This window comes from Drosophila novamexicana, unplaced genomic scaffold, assembly GCF_003285875.2.
Source record: "Drosophila novamexicana strain 15010-1031.04,08,12 unplaced genomic scaffold, DnovRS2.1 tig00000193-arrow-pilon, whole genome shotgun sequence".
In the NCBI taxonomy this organism is placed as follows: domain Eukaryota; kingdom Metazoa; phylum Arthropoda; class Insecta; order Diptera; family Drosophilidae; genus Drosophila; species Drosophila novamexicana.
Window position 1 is genome coordinate 986919 of NW_020824787.1, and position 21877 is coordinate 1008795.

A 21877-nucleotide genomic window follows, 5' to 3' on the forward strand; every position below is an offset into this window, starting at 1 on the left:
AAAATGTCGATGCATATATTTTGGGTCACGCACGCGAAAACGTTAACAACAACAACACAACAGAAATAAACAGGAAAAATTCAAGCATCAGCCGGAAAACGGAATTGATTATCGACACAATATATTCCCCCTCCCCCCGCTATATCAACCCGTGCCACTCATGCCAAGCCAAAGGTTTGTCGGCTGCGTTTTATCTATTTGCGTGCCGCGTTGCCGTTTGCCTGCTTTGAATTTGAAATACAAATTACGAAATATAATGTCTTCATTTTTGTGTTTTGCTACCCTGCTTCCATTTAAAATTTATAAAAAAACAAACATTAATGGGTTGAAAGGGTTAAAGAAATATATCTATAATATATGTCATAATAATAATGTATAAAATTTAGTCCTTGTCCATAGAAGTATAGTATGTTTTATTTCTGACATTTTTGATCGATACTTGAAGAGATATAATATATTTCTACCGATTCTTATCGATACTTGTCAAGTCGATTAATATTGATTTTAAAAGCAATTGTGTTTTTGTGGTAAGGCCCAAGTCTATTCCGACTCACCCAGTACGTAATGAGGTCAAGGTGCACGGTGCATATTTCCGATAAATTGCGGATCCTTATTTATCCATTACTCAGCAGAGATAATATTATAGTAGCCTGGGAGAAAAATGTAAAAACTTTTTTCAGCCATCGGTACTGATTTGCTTTGGCTAAGCTATTCAGTTAGATCAAAATTTTAGTCAAGTAAATTCTACCCAAGAAAAATTCAGAAAGGAATTTGGAAAAAACATTCGAGGTCCTCAAATGTCAGACAAAAATAAGTGAGTCTTTTAAAGAAAACTAAGTAGATATAAATTACGGAAGTGTGCTTATTACCTGTTTAAAGACCTAGTCCCAATCCGGGTCTGCAGTTCAGCTCGGCCATTGGCAGCCCGGAGACCAGGCGCAAAATGTTGCTGTTCAAGCAGCTGCTTCAAAAGGAGCTGGTTAGGGATAATATGAGGCCTCGAAAAGTTGTTAATGTTCGGCATCGGAGGCGACAACAACAACAATAACAAGAACAAGAACCACAAGCCGAATCAAATTTTTAATTATGTTTGCGTGCAGTTTTGTTTCTGATATTTAAACACATTCTTGGGGGGTTTTTACGCAGCGAAAAACCAAAACATATTTCATTCCGTTTTTCAATTCTCTTTTTCTTGGCCGAAATAAAAATGTCGTTAAATATGTTAGAAATGTATGTACTTCAATTTTGTGCGTTTGTCATAAACAAACAAATTGTCAAAATGCAGTTCAATATATATTCCGAATTTATTTGCTGAATACCAATTCAAATTGCATTCCCTGTTTTAATCAATAATTTTTTAGGTATAAAAATATATTTTAATTCAATTCTTTGCATAGAAATTCAAATAAAAAGGTAACAACATTATAAAAAAATCGTTTTTACTAAATTGAGTTGAATTTGTTTTCTGGAATGCGCAAGCAAAGCCCGTAAAACCGCTGCAGCGGTCTGGCAACGCTTTTGTTGCAATTGTTGCGGTTTTAACAGTTTATAATAAAGTGCCAGTTAGTCAGGCAGTTAGCCGGCAAAAAAGTCGGGGCCAAATGCGCTTTTATAAAAACAAACCCGAATTCCGCCCACTTCAAATGTTGCGCAGCCGTTTTTAATTGCAGTCAAGCGCCAACTGTTACATTTGGAAGTCGGCAACTTTTTTTTATTTATGCAAATATTGTTTTTCCTTTTATTTGCCAAAGGCCGAGCGGTTGGGGCTCGGCAATATTTGCTGCTAAATTGGCAAAAGTGGCGCAAACTTTTGACCAGTTTTTGAGTCGTGGCAAAAATATTTTGATGGCCGCACAGAAATAAAACGATATTGTGACAATTTTCGTTGTGTATTTGTTGCGAATGTTGAAAACGAAAATACGTTCTATTATTTCAAATATTTTCAGCCAGCTAATTGGACGACAAATGGCGCGTTCTACGAGCTGCGACACGTGCCAATATTGTCGAGCGAATTCCCCGAGCGGCTGCTGGTCAAAAACTTTATATACTTTTTTTTTGTTAGACAACTTTGGCCATTTGTGGCTTGGCTTTGGCCGTATTATGGCTATTGTGTACGGCAACAAAAGTTGTTTGCCACGCCCAAAATCCCAGTCCGCGTGCGGCAAACGTGCTGACACGTACGTTGCGCATACGACATGTGTTGCTCGCAAGGCGAGAAAAATATATATGATTTAGTTGTATTTATTTTTATGACATAATTAAGCAGTAGTGGAGTTTTAGAATATATATATATATTTGAAACGAACATAGACATGCACAGTTGTCGGTTTAGAATTTTTGCCCTAGCGCCTTATGGTGAATGCGTTGAAATTGTATGTGGGAATTGGCTCGTTGGGCGTAAAAACGGCTTTTTCGATTATGGAACGTGGACTGCCCTTGTGCTGTAGCCATAAGCGCCTGCAACGATTAATTTAAATAAATGTATATAGATGTTGAGCAGCGGTAGCACTCACATTTCAGATATCATGTCCTGAGGTCCCTCCATGATGCCTTTGACAGTGCCTTCTTTGGTATTCATGCACCAGCCATTGAGGCCCAACTGCTTGGCCTTGATTTGCGTGTGCTTTGAGCCCAAAGATGCTGTTTAGAATCGGCTCCAATGGACATATCTAACGCAAACTTACCTTACGAAAATATACGCCTGTGTTTTGTGTGTGTTAGAAATTGTTGCACTTTAGTGTATTTATTCAACACTTACCTTGCACGCGGCCAAAGATCTCGAACATTGTGCTATAGATCTTCTTCTCGCTGCCCATATTCTTAGCTAATATTTCAGTGGGCAATTTCGATTCGACTTTCTTCGATTGCTTAATTTTGGTATCCATTATTTATAGTCCTTGAACATTGAAAACCAAAAAGAAAAAATTTCTAGATGCTATATATATTTTTCAAAAATTGTTAACTACTATGCTTGTTACTGGTTTTACTGGAATGACTAGGTGTCTGAGGAAAAGCTCGTAGCTAATGTTGATTTTCAAAATTTGACAACGTTTTCTCAACATGCTCTTTGATTTATTGAATATGATTCCACAGGCTCTTTACTAGCTTTTAGTATTTCATGTAGATAATTTTGCAAGTTCAACTTTGCAAGAACTTGGACTTAGGGGTTTAATCGTTCTAAAATGAGAAAAATCGCTCGAAAATAGAGCTTGTTTGTCAGGGTATTATCTCTTCGGTATGCCATTATTTATTCTAGTGAAATGCGTTTGGTTTCTCGCAGTGTATTGCAGCTCTTATAGTTAACCTTTGACAGGCTTTGTTGTGGCATAAAACGAGCAAATGTGATCTCCATTTACGGAATAGCACTTGCATTTAATGTGCGTGGATAAATTGTCTGGTTAAACTTGATGTTTTTCCAGCATAAGTGCAATTGAAAATAATGCCACATTAAAAATACATAATGTTTCATCTGACTGTTTGGTGATTGCAATTTGCTCAAAAGATCATCAGATTTCCGCACTTGTAAGATTTCAGCAAGGAGCTATGCTGATGCCCCCCCCCCCCCCCCCCCCCCTGCCACACGCTCGGTCTCTCTGGGGTTCTGTGCTGACAGCTATTTCTGGCTGCTTCACTTTTAGCGCTTCCGGTTCGTTAAGTTTAACGGTCGAAGCTGCTGCGCACTGCTGGCCACAGGAGAGAATGAAAAAATAAACTGAAAAACAGGATATGCGAGTGGCAAAAGGTAGTCGGTGGGTGCGGGGAGCTACTTGCTACTTGGACGCTTCAGTGGAAACTTCAATAAAACGTTTGACGCTGCAGGCGAACTGACATTTTCCATTAAGTGCAGACAGCTCGCAGTTTTTTCGGGCTGGGAGGCCAACATTTCAGGCCAAGTTTTATGGTAGAAAATGATGTTCGCCTTGGACTGTTGATGATGCTGTGCGTGCACAGCTCTTGGGCGCTGTGTGTGAGGTGCCTTTCTTATGCTCTTCTTTCGATGTGTCTCGTTTGCTTCTGCTGGTAGCTGCTGTTTATAGCCAGCTTTTAGGCGCAAACAGCACGCACATTAATTAAAGCTGAAGCCGAAGTCAAAGTTGCAGCTACTGTTGCTGCTGCTGCGCTGTTTTTGGCCAAAGCATCAAAGTGTCATCAACAGGCAGCACTCGCCGGAACTGCACTTCCGCACTTGACAAGGCACAAGGAGCCGCCAGGACAACGATGGCCAGGACAACGACAAGCACTGACATTGTGGCTGTCCGTCGCCCGGTACCCCTCGTCCTTGCTTGTCTGTCTGGCTCTCAGTGTGTCCTTATCATTTGCGACAAATTCGCCGACAACTTTACTACAATAATATTTATTTTCAAAATATGCTCGAGCGCGTCTCGCTCCCTATCTTTACGTCTATGAAGAGGGGGCTGCGGGACGCACATTTTGAAGTGTTGCCAATGTGCAAAAGTAATCAAAATATTTTGTCAGCTTCAGCTGCAGCTTAGAATTGGTAACTGAAACGCTTCGCGTGTTCGGCTTCCTCTATTTTTTTATGGTCTCTTTTAAAGTGCTTTTCTAGAAATTGGCAAAGGAAATTGAGTTGAAAGTTGCACAGCTCAGCGAACGGCACTTAAATGTGGCAACACTTTAAATACTCAAGCGCCCGCAGGCAACTAAAATATTAGACGACACTTTGCACTTTACAGCGCCGCGCTTCAGTTCTTCCTCTTTTCCTCTCACTCTATCTCTCTCTTTCTCTCTATTGCGTACTATGGATAAACTTAATGATTTTAAGGTCATAAAATAAATTACTCAAAACATGGAAACTGTCATAAGAAGGTTGGACTTGAGTGTTTTCACTGAAGCCAAAATTTAAAATATTTAAAAGTATATATTAAAATGTATACGAAATCTTAAGATTTTGTATCTCAAACTCCCTCACGTTCATATAAATATGAACAAATAATTTTATTTCATTATGTAGAGGAAACTCCAAATTAATATTCAAATGTTGGTATAATTATCTTTTATTGTTATTATTATTTTATATGATAATTTTATTATTTAGTTCGGCAATTCGAAGGGAAATATTTTTAAAATTTGTACGGCATACGTTATTTAGTTCTCTGGAAGTTCACATTTTCCAAATTCGTATGCTAACAGAAATATTTATATTTATATATGTGTAGCACAAGCAGTTAAAAAAGTCCTGAGAAAATTCACATTTTTCCAATTCTTATGCTAACAGAAATTTTTGCAAGAGACTGTCAAAAAAGTTCACATTTTCCTCATTCTTCATTTTAACAGCTTAATTTGTACATAAGCTTAAAATATTAAATACACTGTAGAATTTATGACAAAATACTTTGTTTTAAGCACTGTTAAAAACTATTATATCTACACAGAAATGCAAATTTCTTCCACCGTCCTTTGGCCTAACCGAAATTGACATTTATGCAATTTGATTTTGTGCCGCACAGCAAATTAAATTTGCTCAGTTTGCTGCCCCCAAAAAGTATGCTCTGTTTTTCCGCCCGCAGCCAAACAGTGCGAAAGATGTCTCTTAACTTGTGTGTGTGTGTAAGTGTATGTATGTGAGTGCGTGTGGTACGTTTTCAAACAATTTCACGTGAAAATTTGTTACAAATTGCGGCTACAGTGAAAATTTGCATAAAATTTCCATATGCGTTTTTGTTATCCTGCCTGTTAGCCCGTGTCTCTGGCCCTGCTTCGCGCCGTCCGCTCATTTCGCTTTCGGTTTTGCATAAAAATGCCGCCTGACTGACAAATTTCACGTGTCGCGCGGTTAATTTATGAACTCTTGAAAATATTTGCGCTTTTTCAAGTCTCGCGAGTCGCATAAAATTTGTATTTGAAGTTCCTTTTTATTTTTGCTTATCCAGCCTATTGGAGTGGGATTTGTCCAGTTTGCCTGCGAGGTGTTAACATGGAGGCTTTGCCATTTGCATTTGGGCTGGACCAGCCCCAAAGGCATGAGAAGTAAGGCAAGTTAATTTATTTGCGCCCTGTCTAAAAACGCCAAACGAGCCGCCTCTCAACCAATTTTCATTAAAGCACATAAATTGTTGTTTATGGCACCCCAACCCCCCATGTGTACCTTGGGACCGGCGGCCAAAACCCAGACGCTGCACCGAGGGATCAGACAGGGCAGCCCCACTGCTTTTTGTGTCCAGAAGTCGACTTCATTTCATATTCATGGGCGCGCAATTCGAAACTCCTTTTTTGCTCCTTTCGCCTGCTGCAGCCAGTGTCCAACTGCCGCTTACCCTGCCTCGTTTTCTATCCGTTAATAAAGTTTGGCAATTATCTTTGCTGCCTGTTGCTATAATTTCTGCTCTCTGTGTGTGTGTCTATTTGGGTGTGTGTGTGTGCTTTTGGGTCTGCAATGCCGATAAGTGTGTTTTAGACAAGACATCTTTGTTTGCCGTAATTGCGGTTGAAGACTGCTGCTTATTGCAGAAAATGCAATTTTAAAGTGAATTATTAAAAAACTCTGCTTCAGATAGGGTAGACTTGACATAATTCTAAGACAATGAAAATATAATTAAGAAACTATAAATAAACGGGTTCTTTATTAGACAATCCCTTAGGAGCTTATAATCAAAAACTTAAGTTGAATATTTTATGTAATTAAATGCAATTAAAATTTGTTCTACGCTTTGAACGCTGCCTTGAAATTCATTAGCTTAAAGCTGATGTGAACTTTTACTCAAATTGTAATATATAATTCCCCGAGTCTCAGCTTTTCTATTTGCAATTTGCACATTACGTAAATGGAATTTTCCTCAACTTCCTTGACTATATGTTGCACATAAACGTAACTTTATGCTTAAAGTTGTATAAATATCTAAATATATATATCATCTGCCGATTACCGCTGTATTACACTTTGCAAAAGTTTTTGGGTAATCAATAGTCGAGCTGAAAAGCTGTCTACAACTTTGCAGCTGCAGGCACCACATGGCCATCATATTGAGTCACATCCGCCATCAATTTCATAAAGTGCAAAAAGCGTGTGTTGCGGATTGGGGGGAAGTGAAAAAGTTGCGACATAAAACCTGCCTCAATATAATTGCATTACACGTGGCTGTCACAAGTGAAAAACCGCACGCAGAACAAAAATATAAAAAACAAGGAGCGGCTGTCATATGCGCCAACACCCACCGACCACAACCCATATAAACCACACAACCCACAAACAACCCAGCCAACCACAAGCTTAGCTCTTTAGCTAACCCGACTCAAATGTGAAAATGACTTGGCAGGCGACTTTTCATATTTTCACCAACTTCTGCTCAGCTTCTTGAGAGTCGCCTCGTCTCGACTCGTCTCGTCTCTTCGAGGCGTGAAGCGTCCGCAACTTGAGCCTTGTCGCTGACAGTGGGGCAGAGCGCACTACTAGCTGGCAAATCCTTTTTCTTAACCTTTTGCCAAGCATGCACATACTTCAAGTGTGCTTAAGCCCACCCTATACCTTTCCCTTGCTCCAACTCACACCTAGCATCATCTTTGATGTGGTCTACGAGTATGCAACACACACAAATCACCAGGGCGGCGGCGTCTGGAATTTATGCGTCCTCTTAGCAGCTGCCCCAGCGCCATGCCGTGTTGCTATATGTGTGTGTGTGATCTCTGTGATTCGGTAGCAGGCCAGGAAGACCCTAAGCCGACAATGATGTACGCCATTTTCTGGGCATATATATATATTTCTGGTGTGAAGCATTCAAGCAGACCAGAAAACATGGCTAGCCCATTAGCTGTTGAAATTGTTCCTTTATTTTTTTCGTCACGAACTGTGTAAATATTTTTCGAAATTATTTTACGCTTGAATGGAATGAATCGCATTGACAACCGGTAGTCGGAAATCACTTATGACATTTTCGATCTATTGATTTTTTATGGTTCACCAATTTTTAGGGTTAGATAATGAGTTGACAAAACGCAGACGCAGAGGTTAAAGGCTGTAAAAAATATAAATGCAATTTACTAACTGGCTGAACAAGCACAAATCTGTGTGAGAAAATATTTTTAATCTAAAATAAGTATTTACTCAAATTTTATATTTTATTTTAAGCTTAAGTTATAAGAATTTAAGCTTACATTTAAGGATGTCTTAACAATTTGTTCGTATATTTCTTGCAGTTCTTTTCAATTATTTCTAATGCAGCTCATTTGGTTGACATTTTAAGACTGCGATTTTTTTCTGAGTTTCACCCCAGCTGTTCTTATTTCAAATTTCATTAATATAACAGAAAAATATGCTGAGATATAAAGCTGAAAACTTCTAAACTGTTTTAATCCCACTCTGAGCTAGACTAGATACATTTATGTCAAATTTGATTTTAATGGTGCTTCCGTTACAAGTTTGCAACTACTATCAATGCCTACTTAGTATGACTCTTAGTATTGAAACTTTCAGTTGAGTTGTTTCTGCCCCGTTCCCACCCAATTACATTACTTTGAGTTGTATTTTCGTAGAAACTACAAAGTCTGCATTTGCCTTTGCCATGTTTCAGTTGCACAATACAATGTACAATGCGCATTGTAACATGTGTGCCTGCAACTAGAGGTACAGATAGCACACCTGGCACACACACACACAGCCGCACACACACAAATAAACAGTAAACTGATTGTAACCGAAACAGAGCGGCCACTCTTTCTCTCTCCCTTTGTCGGCACTCTGGCAACTACAAAGGCGACGACTGTTTGCCAGGTTGTAATAAAGTTCTGGTAAACAAGTTTTGGGGGCCCACACACAATAAGCAGCGTGTACAAAATGGAAACGCAATACCAATACCTAGCTTCCAGCTCCAAACCACATTGCTCGATCCCAAACTTATCTTAAATTCTGATGCAATTGCAAGCGAAGGCATGTTTGCTTGTGTGTAACGATTTCTATACTAATGTTCTACTATTTTTCTCGCTTTTCTATTGCAGGTATGTAGCAGCCGCCATTTTGTTTTGATGCTTGTCTCTCTGTGAGTGTGTGTGAATGTGTAAGTAGCAAACAAATGCATTATATACTACATTTACGTTTACCTCTCATGTATGTATAAGATAATAAAGTAGTCGGAATCAGTTGCGAGGAGCTTGGCTTAACAAGGCGAACGAAAATTGTGTAGCATACTTTTTGGCGTGCGGTACGTGCCGCTTATCAAATGCATCAGACTTCATGCACAGCACGGCAAACATAACATAACAACAATAAAATACAACAAAAAAAAGTACACAAATAAAAAACAATCCAGGCAACAACAACAATAAGCCGTACTGCATTCCCTTCGCCTTTGATTCCATTTCTTCCACATACTCTTACTGCAGTTGGGTACTACAATTACAAAGTCCCTTTTGTGTGTACTGCGGGAATTTGGTAGAATATTCGTAAGACCAAAACCCATTGAATTAGTTATTAAATAAATATTTTTTATAAAGTTGTATTTTTTCCTTCCAAAATTGTTTTCATTTTGGATTTAATGAACTAAGCCCCAGATCTCGAGCAAATATTTAAGAAATGGAAATGTCGCTAGAACCACCATAAGAATATGTTTATATATATTGACAATAGAATTCTTACTATTTTTATTTACTACCATTATTATATATAATATTTCTATTTATTATAGATTATTATTATTCTATTATTATAGAGTATTTGAACATTGTTGCATTTCGATTTTATTTTATTTTATTTTTATCATTTTATTGTGTTCATTTCTGCGCACTGCATCAGTTTGTAGCTGTTGTTGCTTGTTCGCCTGTTTGTTTATTTAATGTTATTCACTTATCCTGCAAATGCAGCTACAATCGAGCAGCAGCTGAGGCTGAAACGTGCCACGATAAAATACACAAGCATGCACACACATATTGGCTTTTGTTGGCCAAACCCGAGTGTTGTTAGCCAACATTTGATACTGCTCATTCATTAGCCAGTGTAACGCCTTTAATTGATTGAGCTCAAGGCAAAGATTACACATTTCTAAGGCTCGCTAAGTATGTGATCTCTCGAATACTTGCAGCAGCAGCAGCAGCAATTACGGAAAATTATGTACATAATTACGGGGCCAGGGTCTTTGGCTGCTGCAACATATTTGCAAATGCAATTATTGTGCATAATTATGCGTTTATTACACAAATGAAATCAAATGTTGCTAGCAGGGGGCAGCCAGGTTAGGCGGGCTTGTCATACAATAGATAGACGGATAGCCTGGCTTAACATTCGGTATGGCAAATCAGTTGCTCATCCTTGGAGTCCCCCCGCCTGCAGGCGGATTTTGATTGCCAGCGTTTGGCTGCCCATTACCCCATGGTGCATGCCATGTCTGAATCCCGCACCCCGCTGTGGCATGTGGCGAGTCTGTTTTGGACTCCCAAAAGCCAAAACTGCATTACTGGTCGCATATTTTGGCCAGCTGCGGAATTGCAGCCAGTTGCGTTTCTGTGCATCGTCTGATGCCCGATTGCATTTTAATCGCTTTGCTTTTGACCATTCGCACTGCGAGCACTTAATGAAGTCGCGGCCAAGTGCAGCAGCATTCATTCCGTGGCATGCAACATGCTGCAAATTAACAAAATGAACATGTTTGCAAAGTGGCTTGGGCTTAACGAAGAGTAAAAGTTTGTTAAAGAGTATTTAATATGTTTGAATATGAGAGAAAAAAAGAGTGAGAGAGAGACAGAGAAGAGATAAGTAAAAATATTATTAAATTTAACACAAAAATCAACTTTAAAAATAAAAGAAAATTTACACTTTTATAATAAAAACAATATAAATATTTATGTACATTTATTTTTGATATTACAGATAAATGTGAGGCTGAACGGAATGACACTGTTAGCGCTCTGTTATTTTTCGCAGTGTAGTCGCTTTTTCCTCTGATAAGCAAAATATTTGTATTAATTTTTATGAAAGTTTTCTGAGAAATTTGTTAATTTATTTAGGTATCTTTAGAGCAGAATGTATATATATATATATTATATAGTTATTTAATATATATTTTGCTTATAATTGAATCATTTTAATTTTTTGTTAGGTTTAGTAACTTTTAAGATAATTACACATCATATTTAATTTAATATTAAATCCATCACATATGCATATAATTTGTATCTTCGTTACGCTTATCAAATTCAAGAGTCTCCCGTGGATAATGTATTTAGAAGCTTTGCAAATCTTTGCTAATTGCTTGTCATAATTTCAATTTGGTCTCCTTCCAAATGGCTGGCTTTATTCAGCTGGCGATTTGTCATCAGCTAAGCTTTCCACTTTAGAGTTCAGTGTGGAAAACCAATCCCCCGAATGCAATGTCCAATGTCAAAGAGTATATGGTCGCAGCTGGCGTGGCTGTGTATTGGGTGCCACAAATCTGCCGCAGCTCGCAACGATTTATATTTGCCATTTCCTGCCACAAGTCGTCGCCCGGCACATGTAAGCCATACACAGAGAAGTGTTGTGCAAAGCAACAGCAGCAACAAAAGGAACAACATCAACATCGATGTGCAAACATTAACCCCGAACTAAATGAAGGTCCCGCCCGACACTATTTCCCAGCGCTGTTTTATTTTTGGTCTCTCAGCTCGAGCAGTTCTCAGTGCTCATTTCTCTCGTTCTGTTTGCCTGGTGATTTGTTGCTGATGTGTTCTTTCACTAAATTCACTTAAATTCCTGTTATTTCCGCATGTTTCACGCCAAGCACCTCTGCTGTACATGTGCTGCAGATACAATATGTATCTGTGTATCTGTACTTACTGCCAGACTTGCCACACAAATCTTCGATACGATGCCACGCGACTCACAGCCATTTCTTTTGCAACAGCATTTTCTTTGCTTACGTTTTTGCCAATTTGCACTTCATGAATAACATAGTAACGTGGTGGGGTGGCGAAGTGGGGGGATCGAACTGCTGCCCCATTAGACAATTTGCACACATGCCATTTGGCCAAATCGGAGGCACCTCAACGCCTCGGCATGTGTCCCAACAATGTTTGTTGTTGTTCTTCTTCTTGCCTTGCTCTTATTTTCCAATTTTCTTTACCTTTCTTTTTATCACGCTAATTAGCTCAGTGCACCGATTGATGCACTTTTCCGGCATTTTCCCCGCTCCGACACGGCAGTTTCCTCTAAACATCCGCTTGCACTGACCGTTTTAAGTTTCTTTCAAGTGGGCTTGCAACATCTTTCCAGCAATTTAATACTGGAGGTAGGGCAGCACTTGCTTGCCGAGAGATGCTCACATTTATGCCAAATTTTCGGCTAAAAATTCGCAGCAATAAAACCGTTGAGGTCGGACGGGTAGGAGTCAGATATGCAGCATGTGTGGCTGAGCAACGTGGGATGAGGTGTTGCAAATGTGCTGCGAGTGATGCATTTTTGATGAGCTCCTGGAAAACGTGTACTTCTAAAGTTGGTTAAGCTGTTTTTTTTAGCTTTTATTTTGGCTGTAAAGTTGAGTTACGTGCCCCAAATCATCATGTAGGTTGTTTGCTTAAAGCTCACCTGTTATAGGTAACTTGAAAACTTGAAAAGGCAAACTTGAAAATGTTTAGCAAAACTTAAAAGCTTGCAAGATTTCTGCATGAATTAAGGCTGACAGAGGGGGAACAATATACGAAATTTGAAGCAGTTCGGAACGAAAACAAGAAAATTATTTACAACACTTTTTCGCCCATGTCTGCACATTTGGGTACATTTTATCTGCTTTCTATATCGCATTAACTAATGGTAAAACCACATCAAAATAAATTTGCCTATGTTGATGAATCACGTTTTAAAACGTTTTAATCATTATACGTTATATGCGCTTACAATTCCCAACTGTGTAAGCAAAGCTGAAGTGAATTTGCATGCTGATTGCCTTGCCGATTAAGATGAACTCAGTAGCTTTTATTGTTATTTTCATACTTTGTCTTGAAGGTGCAGTTGATTGCCTTTTCATTAACTCATTTAAGTGCTGAAGCATTTTCAATATCTTTGCTGTTTGCACATTAGGCACAGAGTATTCCAATCTCGAGCAATTTATACTTGAGTTCGGCTCAAGTTTACGTCAGTTCCATTCACATTTGTCTGTTTGGCTGCAGTGCACATAATCTGCAGACTGTTCAGAAATCATAATGCACTCAGTGTTCAGATCCCAATCAAACTTCACTTCAATGGAGCAGCAGGGCGCTGGAGAGCTGTGTGAAGGTGGCACAAAACCTCAAAATCGACGCATACTGAATGCAAACGCAGTAGACGCAATAGTTGCCCATGGCTCGGTTGTTGCTTTTGTTGTTGTTTTTGTTGTTTTTGTAGTTTTAGCTGCTGCTGCTGCTTCGTAGTTCATGGACCATAAAATGAGGTTATGCTCGGGCTGCTGCCTCTGCCTGTGGCTGTGCCTCTTAGGGTAACATGTTTCTTTTCGACTTCCCAGTGATTTATGAAGAGCAATTTTAATGACATTTCCCGACAAGAGTATCGACACAATAGCTTTTGGGTGTGGGTGCACCCATCGATTGCAGCAGTTGCAGCATGCTGCAGCCAGCCAGGCAACTTGCCAGTCATGCGTGCGTCTCCTAAGTGGCAGCCACACAGTCTGCAGCTGGCGTCGTAGCTGACATTACTGAAGAGCTGGACACACCTATCAGGCAGCTAAGCTGAACTGTTGTTGCCCCATGCCCCATGTCCAGTTCGTGCAACACTTTGCCCAAATAATCGTAGCTCATAAATTCGATTTCACGTATTGTGGCAAGTTCCTAGTAGGTTTATTTGTTATACCCTGTAGAATTTCAAGAGGGGTATGATGTTCATTTATATTAAAGTTGTTTAAAAGAATAGCTCTGAGAAAGTTATTTCAAGGTTTTTATAAATATACTTTTATATCTTGTATATTCGATAATTATCTATTTGTAATTAAAGGTTTTCATGTATGGTGGTGTAACAGTGGTTATAGGGTATCCTCAAATCGATTACTGTCTATTGGATCACTCCTACTTGTTTTTATTCTAAAGATAAGCGAATTGCAGTTCCAGTTGGTGATTTTTGTGGGTCAGCATGAATCAGTTACATGATTGCGTAATCTTAGAGAAACTGCACAATCATAACCAACACATTCATAGAGTTATGCGAAACCTTCGGCCATTGTTTCACAGCTTTGGTTTATTTAAAAAGCCAGTAAATAAATAAACGAATATGTAGTTTGGCAACAGTTTTTTTTTATTTGCTTCCCTTCTCCAGCGATTTCCATTCCCATTTCCATTTCAATTGCCTTGTGAGTGGAATAATATGCAAATTTCAACGAGCACAGAGACGAGCATGAGAATTGCATCGATGTGCGGCAGTAAATTGCAGTTTGCCAAAAACATTTTGCCATTTGTTTGCCATGACACCAACCCTGCCACACGCCCCCACACACCTCCCTCTCGCCAACTGTGCGAGATTTATGAGCAAATGCTGCAGCAATTTTAATGTGTGGAAATGAGAACTCTATTGATATATCGATATGCACATATTATTGACAGTAGCAATTGCAATATGTTCATTTATTGTTCAGTTATTCAGCTCCACAAAAAGGACCCAACTAAAAAGTGCGCAGGAATATGAAAATCTAAAGCGAAGTTGAGTTCTTGTGGAAAGGAAAAATACAAAATATTGTAAACTGAATGACGATTCGACATTCGATGTCAATGTTAAGCTAGACAAAAAAAAAATAAAAACATGAAATTATTATCGATAGTAAGTTTCTTCGATTATTTATTATCATAATAATATATTAGAAAAACGAGAAAGTAAGACACGAATAAGTACTGCACGATTTTATGCAAAGTTCTAACTAAATAGAAAACTCAATAGAAAAATGTTCATATAATATTTAAAACAAGCTGACGCATCTGTTTATTATTTCAGAAAAAATGCTCCTACACTTTCAGTTTTCATATAAATAATAAAAAAAACCCTAGTCTTAGATTTAGCTAAAGGTTTATACTCCTGGGTTTTAGTCAATTTTTTGTGTTAGCTACTTAGCTTAGGAGAGAAGGTTATATTGCTTTCATCTTTTAATATTAGCTTCACATGATATACACATGATATATATATCACATGTAAGTAAATAAAAAATGAAAAAAAATTCATAATATATTTGTTTTGCTAGTAAAATACCTTGCTTTACAAATATGCTGTGCATTATACAAGATTTACCGAGTTTCATTTTCACATTTGATAAATTCATTTCTGAAATCCTAAACGAAGTTTTACCTACAAGTTTCTTGAAGTTCTGGCCGGCTTTGTGCACTTTAAATTAATTTCAATCTAAAAATTTCGAAATTAAACCAAGAGCAATAAATAACAATTCGATGTTCTTATCACATAATACAGAGCCGATGGCAAAGACGAGGCCATAAATCAAGTGGAAAGCGCCTTTCACTCCCCCATTCCACATTTGGCCAAAGATCCCCTTTGCAGTTAGTACTTTTTGTTGTTGTTTTTGTTTTTGTTGTTGTTGCTGCTGCTGCTGTTGATATGGGTGTGGAGTGTGTGTTAAATCTAACAACGGCGTCGCGTGAATAATTAAAATGAATTGCGTAAAGTTTTTCTTCTCATACTCCCCGCTCGAAAGCATTTCACATTATTGCTTTTTAAAGTCGTCTAGCCGCGAGAGTGTGTGCGTGTGTGTGTGCGAGTGTGTGTGTTAGCGAAATGGATGAGTTCCGAACATCTCTAGAAGTGTATACGCCCCAATATTTTGATAGCCGCACAGTCAAAGCAATAAATAAATTAACACCCGGCCATTGTAATGATGATGATGATGATGATGACGATGATGCTGATGCTGTGGATAAAGAAGAAGCAAAGATGAATGAAAATTTTTGACAGCTAATCGGTTTTGTGTTTGGCTTTTCCAAATGGCTGCCATAAGGCGGCATTAATAAGCTTTATGATCTACAATTTGTTCCTCTAAATTTTCGTCTGGTACTCAATAAAGGGAACCATTGTAATTTCTTGCTTGATTGATTTTTCTTTTCATTGGTTTTTGTTAGTTGATTTTTTTTGTTCGAATGGGCTTCATTTGACTTGTGGTGTGCTTAACCCCATTAATCAATGGCTGCCCGTTTTGTCTCGCTTTGCATATTGCAATTCGCTGCGCTTCAGACCGGCAACAACAACAACAACAATCACTTTTACACTTGCTGCGATGCGTAACAATTTTCATTTTATTTATTTTTTTGGGGAATCTGCTGTTTGAGATTTATGACCCTTCAAAATGCAATTAAATTTAATTGAAGCGCGAAAAAATGCACGCGACTGTTTGTCTTTTTCACACCCGTTTCCCATCTCTAGTTCTCTCTCTCTCTCTCTCTCTCTCTCACTCTCTCTTGCTATTTGACTCGCACACTCGCACTTTCGTTTTGGGCGTTGTGTGAAGCCCGTTTGCAGTTACTCATACGCCCAGTTGGCCATTTAATTAATGGAGCCAAATGTGTTTGCAGTCGAATGCTGGAAAACCGAAGGCCAGTTATAAAAACAAATCTTGTACAATTGCATTTTCAATTTCAGCCGCTTTTCCACTCATACTTTCTCTCCAACTCCCTCTCGCACAGTCTCTCTGCCTCTCTCTCTCTCTCTCTCTCGGTGGCTATTTGTTGAGAATTTTTTCAAGCACTTTTATCTTTTAGTTTCGGTTGCAGTTTCTGTATGCAAGTTTTTGTTTTTGTTTATTTTATTTTCATTTTTTGATAAAGTTTTTCCTTTGCGTGTTTTTCTCCACCACAGTTTTCTTTGCCGTTATTCATGCTTATCATTTATTCATTATGTGCTCTCTCGCACGCCTGATTTATTGGCCACTGTGTGGCACTGCCATGGTCGGCTTCAGCATGGGGCATATTCAATTGCAATTAAATTTTATTTGCATTAAGGTGCCAGAATTTGCATTTAATTATTGCTTGTGTTGTTGTCGTTGTTGTTGTTGCTATTGCTACACATTTTATAAGTAGCAGTTGTCGTTGTTGTTTGTTGTACTTGTTTTAGGAACTTATTTGTGGCTAGTTTTTGAGTTTATTGCATAGTATAAAATGCTTTTCCAAAATTAAGGCTGTAAGTAAGTAAACATCCTACTTATAAATATTAAAACTTAAATAAATAAAAACGACATTCAAATAAATCATAGAAAAACTGCAGATTTTGAACATACATAAAAGCTTATAGTAGCCGGAAAAAATATTGAATATACGGGAATTAAACAAAACATTTTTAAGAAAAAACTAAAATACATGAAATGCATTTTATTTATTTCTTGAATATGTTTATAAATATTTAAAACATCACGAGTCGTTTAATATAACTTTTCAAACAACTTTTAAAGAAAAGTGACTAATACAAGCATTTTTGTTCAAAAATATCTGTACGACTTAATTGCACAAACAATTAGATTTATTCATAAGTGCTGTTATGCGTATAAAGTCTTTGTATTAGTAGCAAGATATATTGAATTATTTATGATTGTCAATATTTGCCAATAAGCTGCATAAAAAGCAGGCGACACGAACAAAGCAGGAAACCCAGCAGCTTCTTGTTGCTTTTCTTGCCTTTGTTCGTCTCTCTTCTTTTTTTAATAACAAGATATAATAATATTTACAATAAATAAGAGCGCGCAAAACATCAAATCACAACGAGAATAACAACAAATATTTATGACACGACAAAGTGAATAAGAAAAGGGGCGGAAAAGCACAACAAACATAGTTGTTGGGTTAAGCACGTAATAGCCAAAGGAAAAGCGAGAAAAAGTGAGGAAAAACGTAGCGGCAGCAGCCGTTGCCAGCGAAATTGAAAAGGACAAGTTAAGCGTTTAGGACCACAAGTACAAAAAATAACGCAAAAGTAGAAAAAAAGCGTAGGAAAAAGAGAAACACGTAAAAAAAGTCTCTGCAGCAGCCGCATAAAACGTGGCTAATAGAAAAGAAAAAGGCAGCGCAAAAGCCGCATAATAAATCATAGCTAGCCTGTCTGCAGTGGCAGCACATAAAGGACATTCCCATCTTCATAAAAAGCTAGTAAAATATATAAAGAAATAATAGGAAATAGCCAAAGCCAATGCCAAAGCCAATGTCGGAGTGAAAAAGCAAGCGACAAAGTCAATTATGCAACAAGCAAACGTAGACAGAGACGCATGCAGGGAGGGGCTGCCGCCCGCTTTAAATAGACTGCCAGAGCCAGACGGTATTATTGAAATATTAATGATCCGACATTATTATTAAAAACTTCCACCCAGAAAGCAGACAGGCTCCAATAAGGAAGCGACCAGAAGGGACGGGAGAGCGGGCAGCAAAGTTTTCAGTTACGAAAATCGAATTGCAAATTGCAATCAAAACTTAATCAGTTTAGAGGCTTAGACTTTGCTCGAGCCATAAAACATTTACGCCCCCCTTTTCGACTCCAAACCTAGAGCTAACCCCAAGCCAGGACCCCATCTGACTCAGCTGTTTGCGCAGCTTTTCATTAGATGAAAACGCGTGGCGCGCTGTACTAAAAATCTGAATACTTTCCAAAAATTAAAAGGATTTTGTGCGTCAATATTGACACAAGACTCCAGCGGGCAGCGTTTGCATTGACTGGATGACTGACTGATTGACTGAATGAGGGATTGTTGTAGTAGTAGTAGTGGCTGCGGCCAAGCCAAACGAAAGGCAAATACTCGCGTTCAGCATTTTCGAGTGCCTGAATGCAGCAGCTCTTTTTTCATCATTTCATGGTTATGATATGATATATGTTTTATACAGAGCGCCAACAAATGTTTACATTTTTGTTGAGCGGATTGTGCTTCCAACTTTTAATGGGTTATTTGATGAGCTTTGAATGCAGCCAGCCTGAAACATGATTATCTTTGAGCAGCTGCACTTGATTGATGATTGTGTGCGTAAAGTTTAATAGAAGTTAGATGTAGAGTTTATAAGTAAAGAAAATAAATATATGTAGAATATTTGAGAGTACTACTCATTTTTACATGAATTTTGACCAAAATTATTGTTGTCAGATTTGAACGCCTAATTCACTAAGAGGTCAAACCATGAGCAAAGAGCCAAACCTTTTGAAAATCAGTTGAGTTTTGACCCAGTTATGGGGGTATGAAGTTTTGACCCATATCTCCATAAAGGATATATGTATATATATAGGATATTTGAGTGTACCATTTTCACATGAATTTTGGCCAAAATTAATGTTGTCAGATTTGAATGCCAAATTGAGTAGGAGGTCAAACCATAAGCAAAAAGCCAAACCTAATGACAATCGGTTGAGTTTTGACCGATATATGGTAGTATGAAATTTTGACCTATATCTCCATGTAGGAAATATGTATATGTATGATATTTGAGGGTACCATTTTCACATGAATTTTGACCAAAATTAATGTTGTCAGATTTGAATGCCAAATTGATTAAGAGGCCAAACCATGAGCAAAGACCCCCCTTTCGAAAATCGGTTGAGTTTTGACCAAGTTATGGGAGCGGGAAATTTTGACCTATATCTCCATATAGGATATATGTATATGCAGGATATTTGAGGCTACCGTTTTCACATGAATTTCGACCAAAATTAATGTTGTCAGATTTGAATGCCAAATTGATTGAGAGGTCAAACCATGAGCAAACATCAAACCTTTCGAAAATCGGTTGAGTTTTGACCGAGTTATGGGAGTTGGAAATTTTGACCCATATCTCCATATAGGATATATGTATATATAGGATATTTGAGGGTACCATTTTTACATGAATTTTGACCAAAATTAATGTTGTCAGATTTGAATGCCAAATTGATTAAGAGGCCAAACCATGAGCAAAGACCCCCCTTTCGAAAATCGGTTGAGTTTTGACCGAGTTATGGGAGCGGGAAATTTTGACCTATATCTCCATATAGGATATATGTATATGTAGGATATTTGAGGGTACCGTTTTCACATGAATTTTGACCAAAATTAATGTTCTCAGATTTGAATGCCAATTTGATTAAGAGGTCAAACCATAAGCAAAAAGCCAAACCTAATGACAATCGGTTGAGTTTTGACCGATTAATGGTAGTATGAAATTTTGACCTATATCTCCATGTAGGATATATGTATATGTATGATATTTGAGGGTACCATTTTCACATGAATTTTGACCAAAATTTATGTTGTCAGATTTGAATGCCAGATTGATTAGGAGGTCAAACCACGAGCAAAGAGCCAAACCTTTTGAAAATCGGTTGAGTTTTGACGTAGTTATGGGAGTGGGAAATTTTGACCCATATCTTTATATAGGATATATGTACATATATATATATTTGAGGGTACCGTTTTCACATGAATTTTGACCAAAATTAATGTTGTCAGATTTAAATGCCAAATTGATTAGGAGGTTAAAACATGAGCAAAGAGCCAAACCTTTTGAAAATCGGTTGAGTTTTGACCGATATATGGTAGTATGAAATTTTTACCTATATCTCCATATAGGATATATGTATATATAGGATATTTGAGGGTACCACTGTCACATGAATTTTGACCAAAATTAATGCTGTCAGATTTGAATGCCAAATTGATAGAGAGGACAAACCATGAGCAAAAAGCCAAACCTTTTGAAAATCGGTTGACTTTTGACCGAGTTATGGGAGTGGGAAGTTTTGACATATATCTCCATATAGGATATATGTATATGAAGGATATTTGAGAGAATGCTGTCAGATTTGAATGCCAAATTGATAGAGAGGACAAACCATGAGCAAAAAGCCAAACCTTTTGAAAATCGGTTGACTTTTGACCGAGTTATGGGAGTGGGAAGTTTTGACATATATCTCCATATAGGATATATGTATATGAAGGATATTTGAGAGTACCATTTTCACATGAATTTTGGCCAAAATTAATGTTGTCAGATTTGATTGCCAAATTGATTAGGAGGTTAAAACATGAGCAAAGAGCCAAACCTAATGAAAATCGGTTGAGTTTTGACCGATATATGGTAGTATGAAATTTTTACCTATATCTCCATATAGGATATATGTATATGTAGGATATTTAAGGGTACCACTTTCACATGAATTTTGACCAAAATTAATGCTGTCAGATTTGAATGCCAAATTGATAGAGAGGTCAAACCATGAGCAAAGAGCCAAACCTTTTGAAAATCGGTTGAGTTTTGACGTAGTTATGGGAGTGGGAAATTTTGACCCATATCTTTATATAGGATATATGTATATATAGGATATTTGAGGGTACCGTTTTCACATGAATTTTGACCAAAATTAATGTTGTCAGATTTGAATGCCAAATTGATTGAGCGGTCAAACCATGAGCAAAGAGCCAAACCTTTTGAAAATCAATTGAATTTTGACCGAGTTATGGGAGTGGGAAGTTTTGACATATATCTCCATATAGGATATATGTATATGTAGGATATTTGAGGGTACTATTTTCACATGAATTTTGACCAAAATTAATGTAGAAAAGACAAAAAATAAATGTGTGTTATTAGCTATTTAAAATAGTTAACAATTGAAATTCCTTCCCAACCGGATGGGAGACATTATTTAAAAGATTCGTTTCTAATCAAAATTGTGTTGCTGTTAACATGACTGAGCGATTCTGTTAATGTTATTAACATGAGAGCAGCTTAACAGAAATGTTAGCCAATGAACAGAATCAGAATTGTTGTTGCATAGAGATAAAAAGTGTTACGCTTGAACTAGTTGCTACTAGAAAAAAGACTAAAAGATAGTTTGATTTGTGGTATCTTTATTGTGAACCCTTTTTTATATACATTTCTGCCACAGCTTCTGCCATCTAGCGCCACAAAAACCTTTGGCATAGCCACCTGTCTTGCCACCCGTTGCTAATATAACTCATAAAAATCATAACTCAGC

General features: G+C 37.7%; 3 protein-coding genes across 4 annotated transcripts in view; 2 read left to right on the top strand and 1 right to left on the bottom strand.

Moving 5' to 3' along the window:
• The window catches only part of LOC115759277 (E3 ubiquitin-protein ligase TRIM9), a 108056-nt gene that overhangs the window by 48138 nt on the left and 38041 nt on the right, over positions 1–21877 (top strand). Inside the window, exon 1 of one of the 2 annotated variants that reach the window (XM_030700179.1) lies at positions 8990–9008. The exons of the other annotated variant lie outside the window; for it this stretch is intronic. The gene's annotated coding sequence lies outside the window, so the exon portion shown is untranslated. Of the gene's footprint in view, positions 1–8989; positions 9009–21877 lie in introns of those variants that run through there. 2 annotated transcript variants of the gene reach the window in all.
• Positions 714–1229, top strand: LOC115759280. The gene is made up of 2 exons (XM_030700183.1): positions 714–814; positions 880–1229. The coding sequence occupies exons 1-2, from the start codon at positions 798–800 to the stop codon at positions 1046–1048; spliced, it is 186 nt and encodes a 61-aa protein (XP_030556043.1). The 5' UTR covers positions 714–797; the 3' UTR covers positions 1049–1229.
• On the bottom strand, positions 2275–2988 carry LOC115759279 (acylphosphatase-2). Its single transcript, XM_030700181.1, has 4 exons — positions 2759–2988; positions 2685–2701; positions 2514–2623; positions 2275–2457 (listed from the first exon to the last, which is right to left on the bottom strand). Exons 1-4 carry the CDS (start codon positions 2883–2885, stop codon positions 2343–2345), a joined length of 369 nt encoding a protein of 122 aa, XP_030556041.1. The 5' UTR covers positions 2886–2988; the 3' UTR covers positions 2275–2342.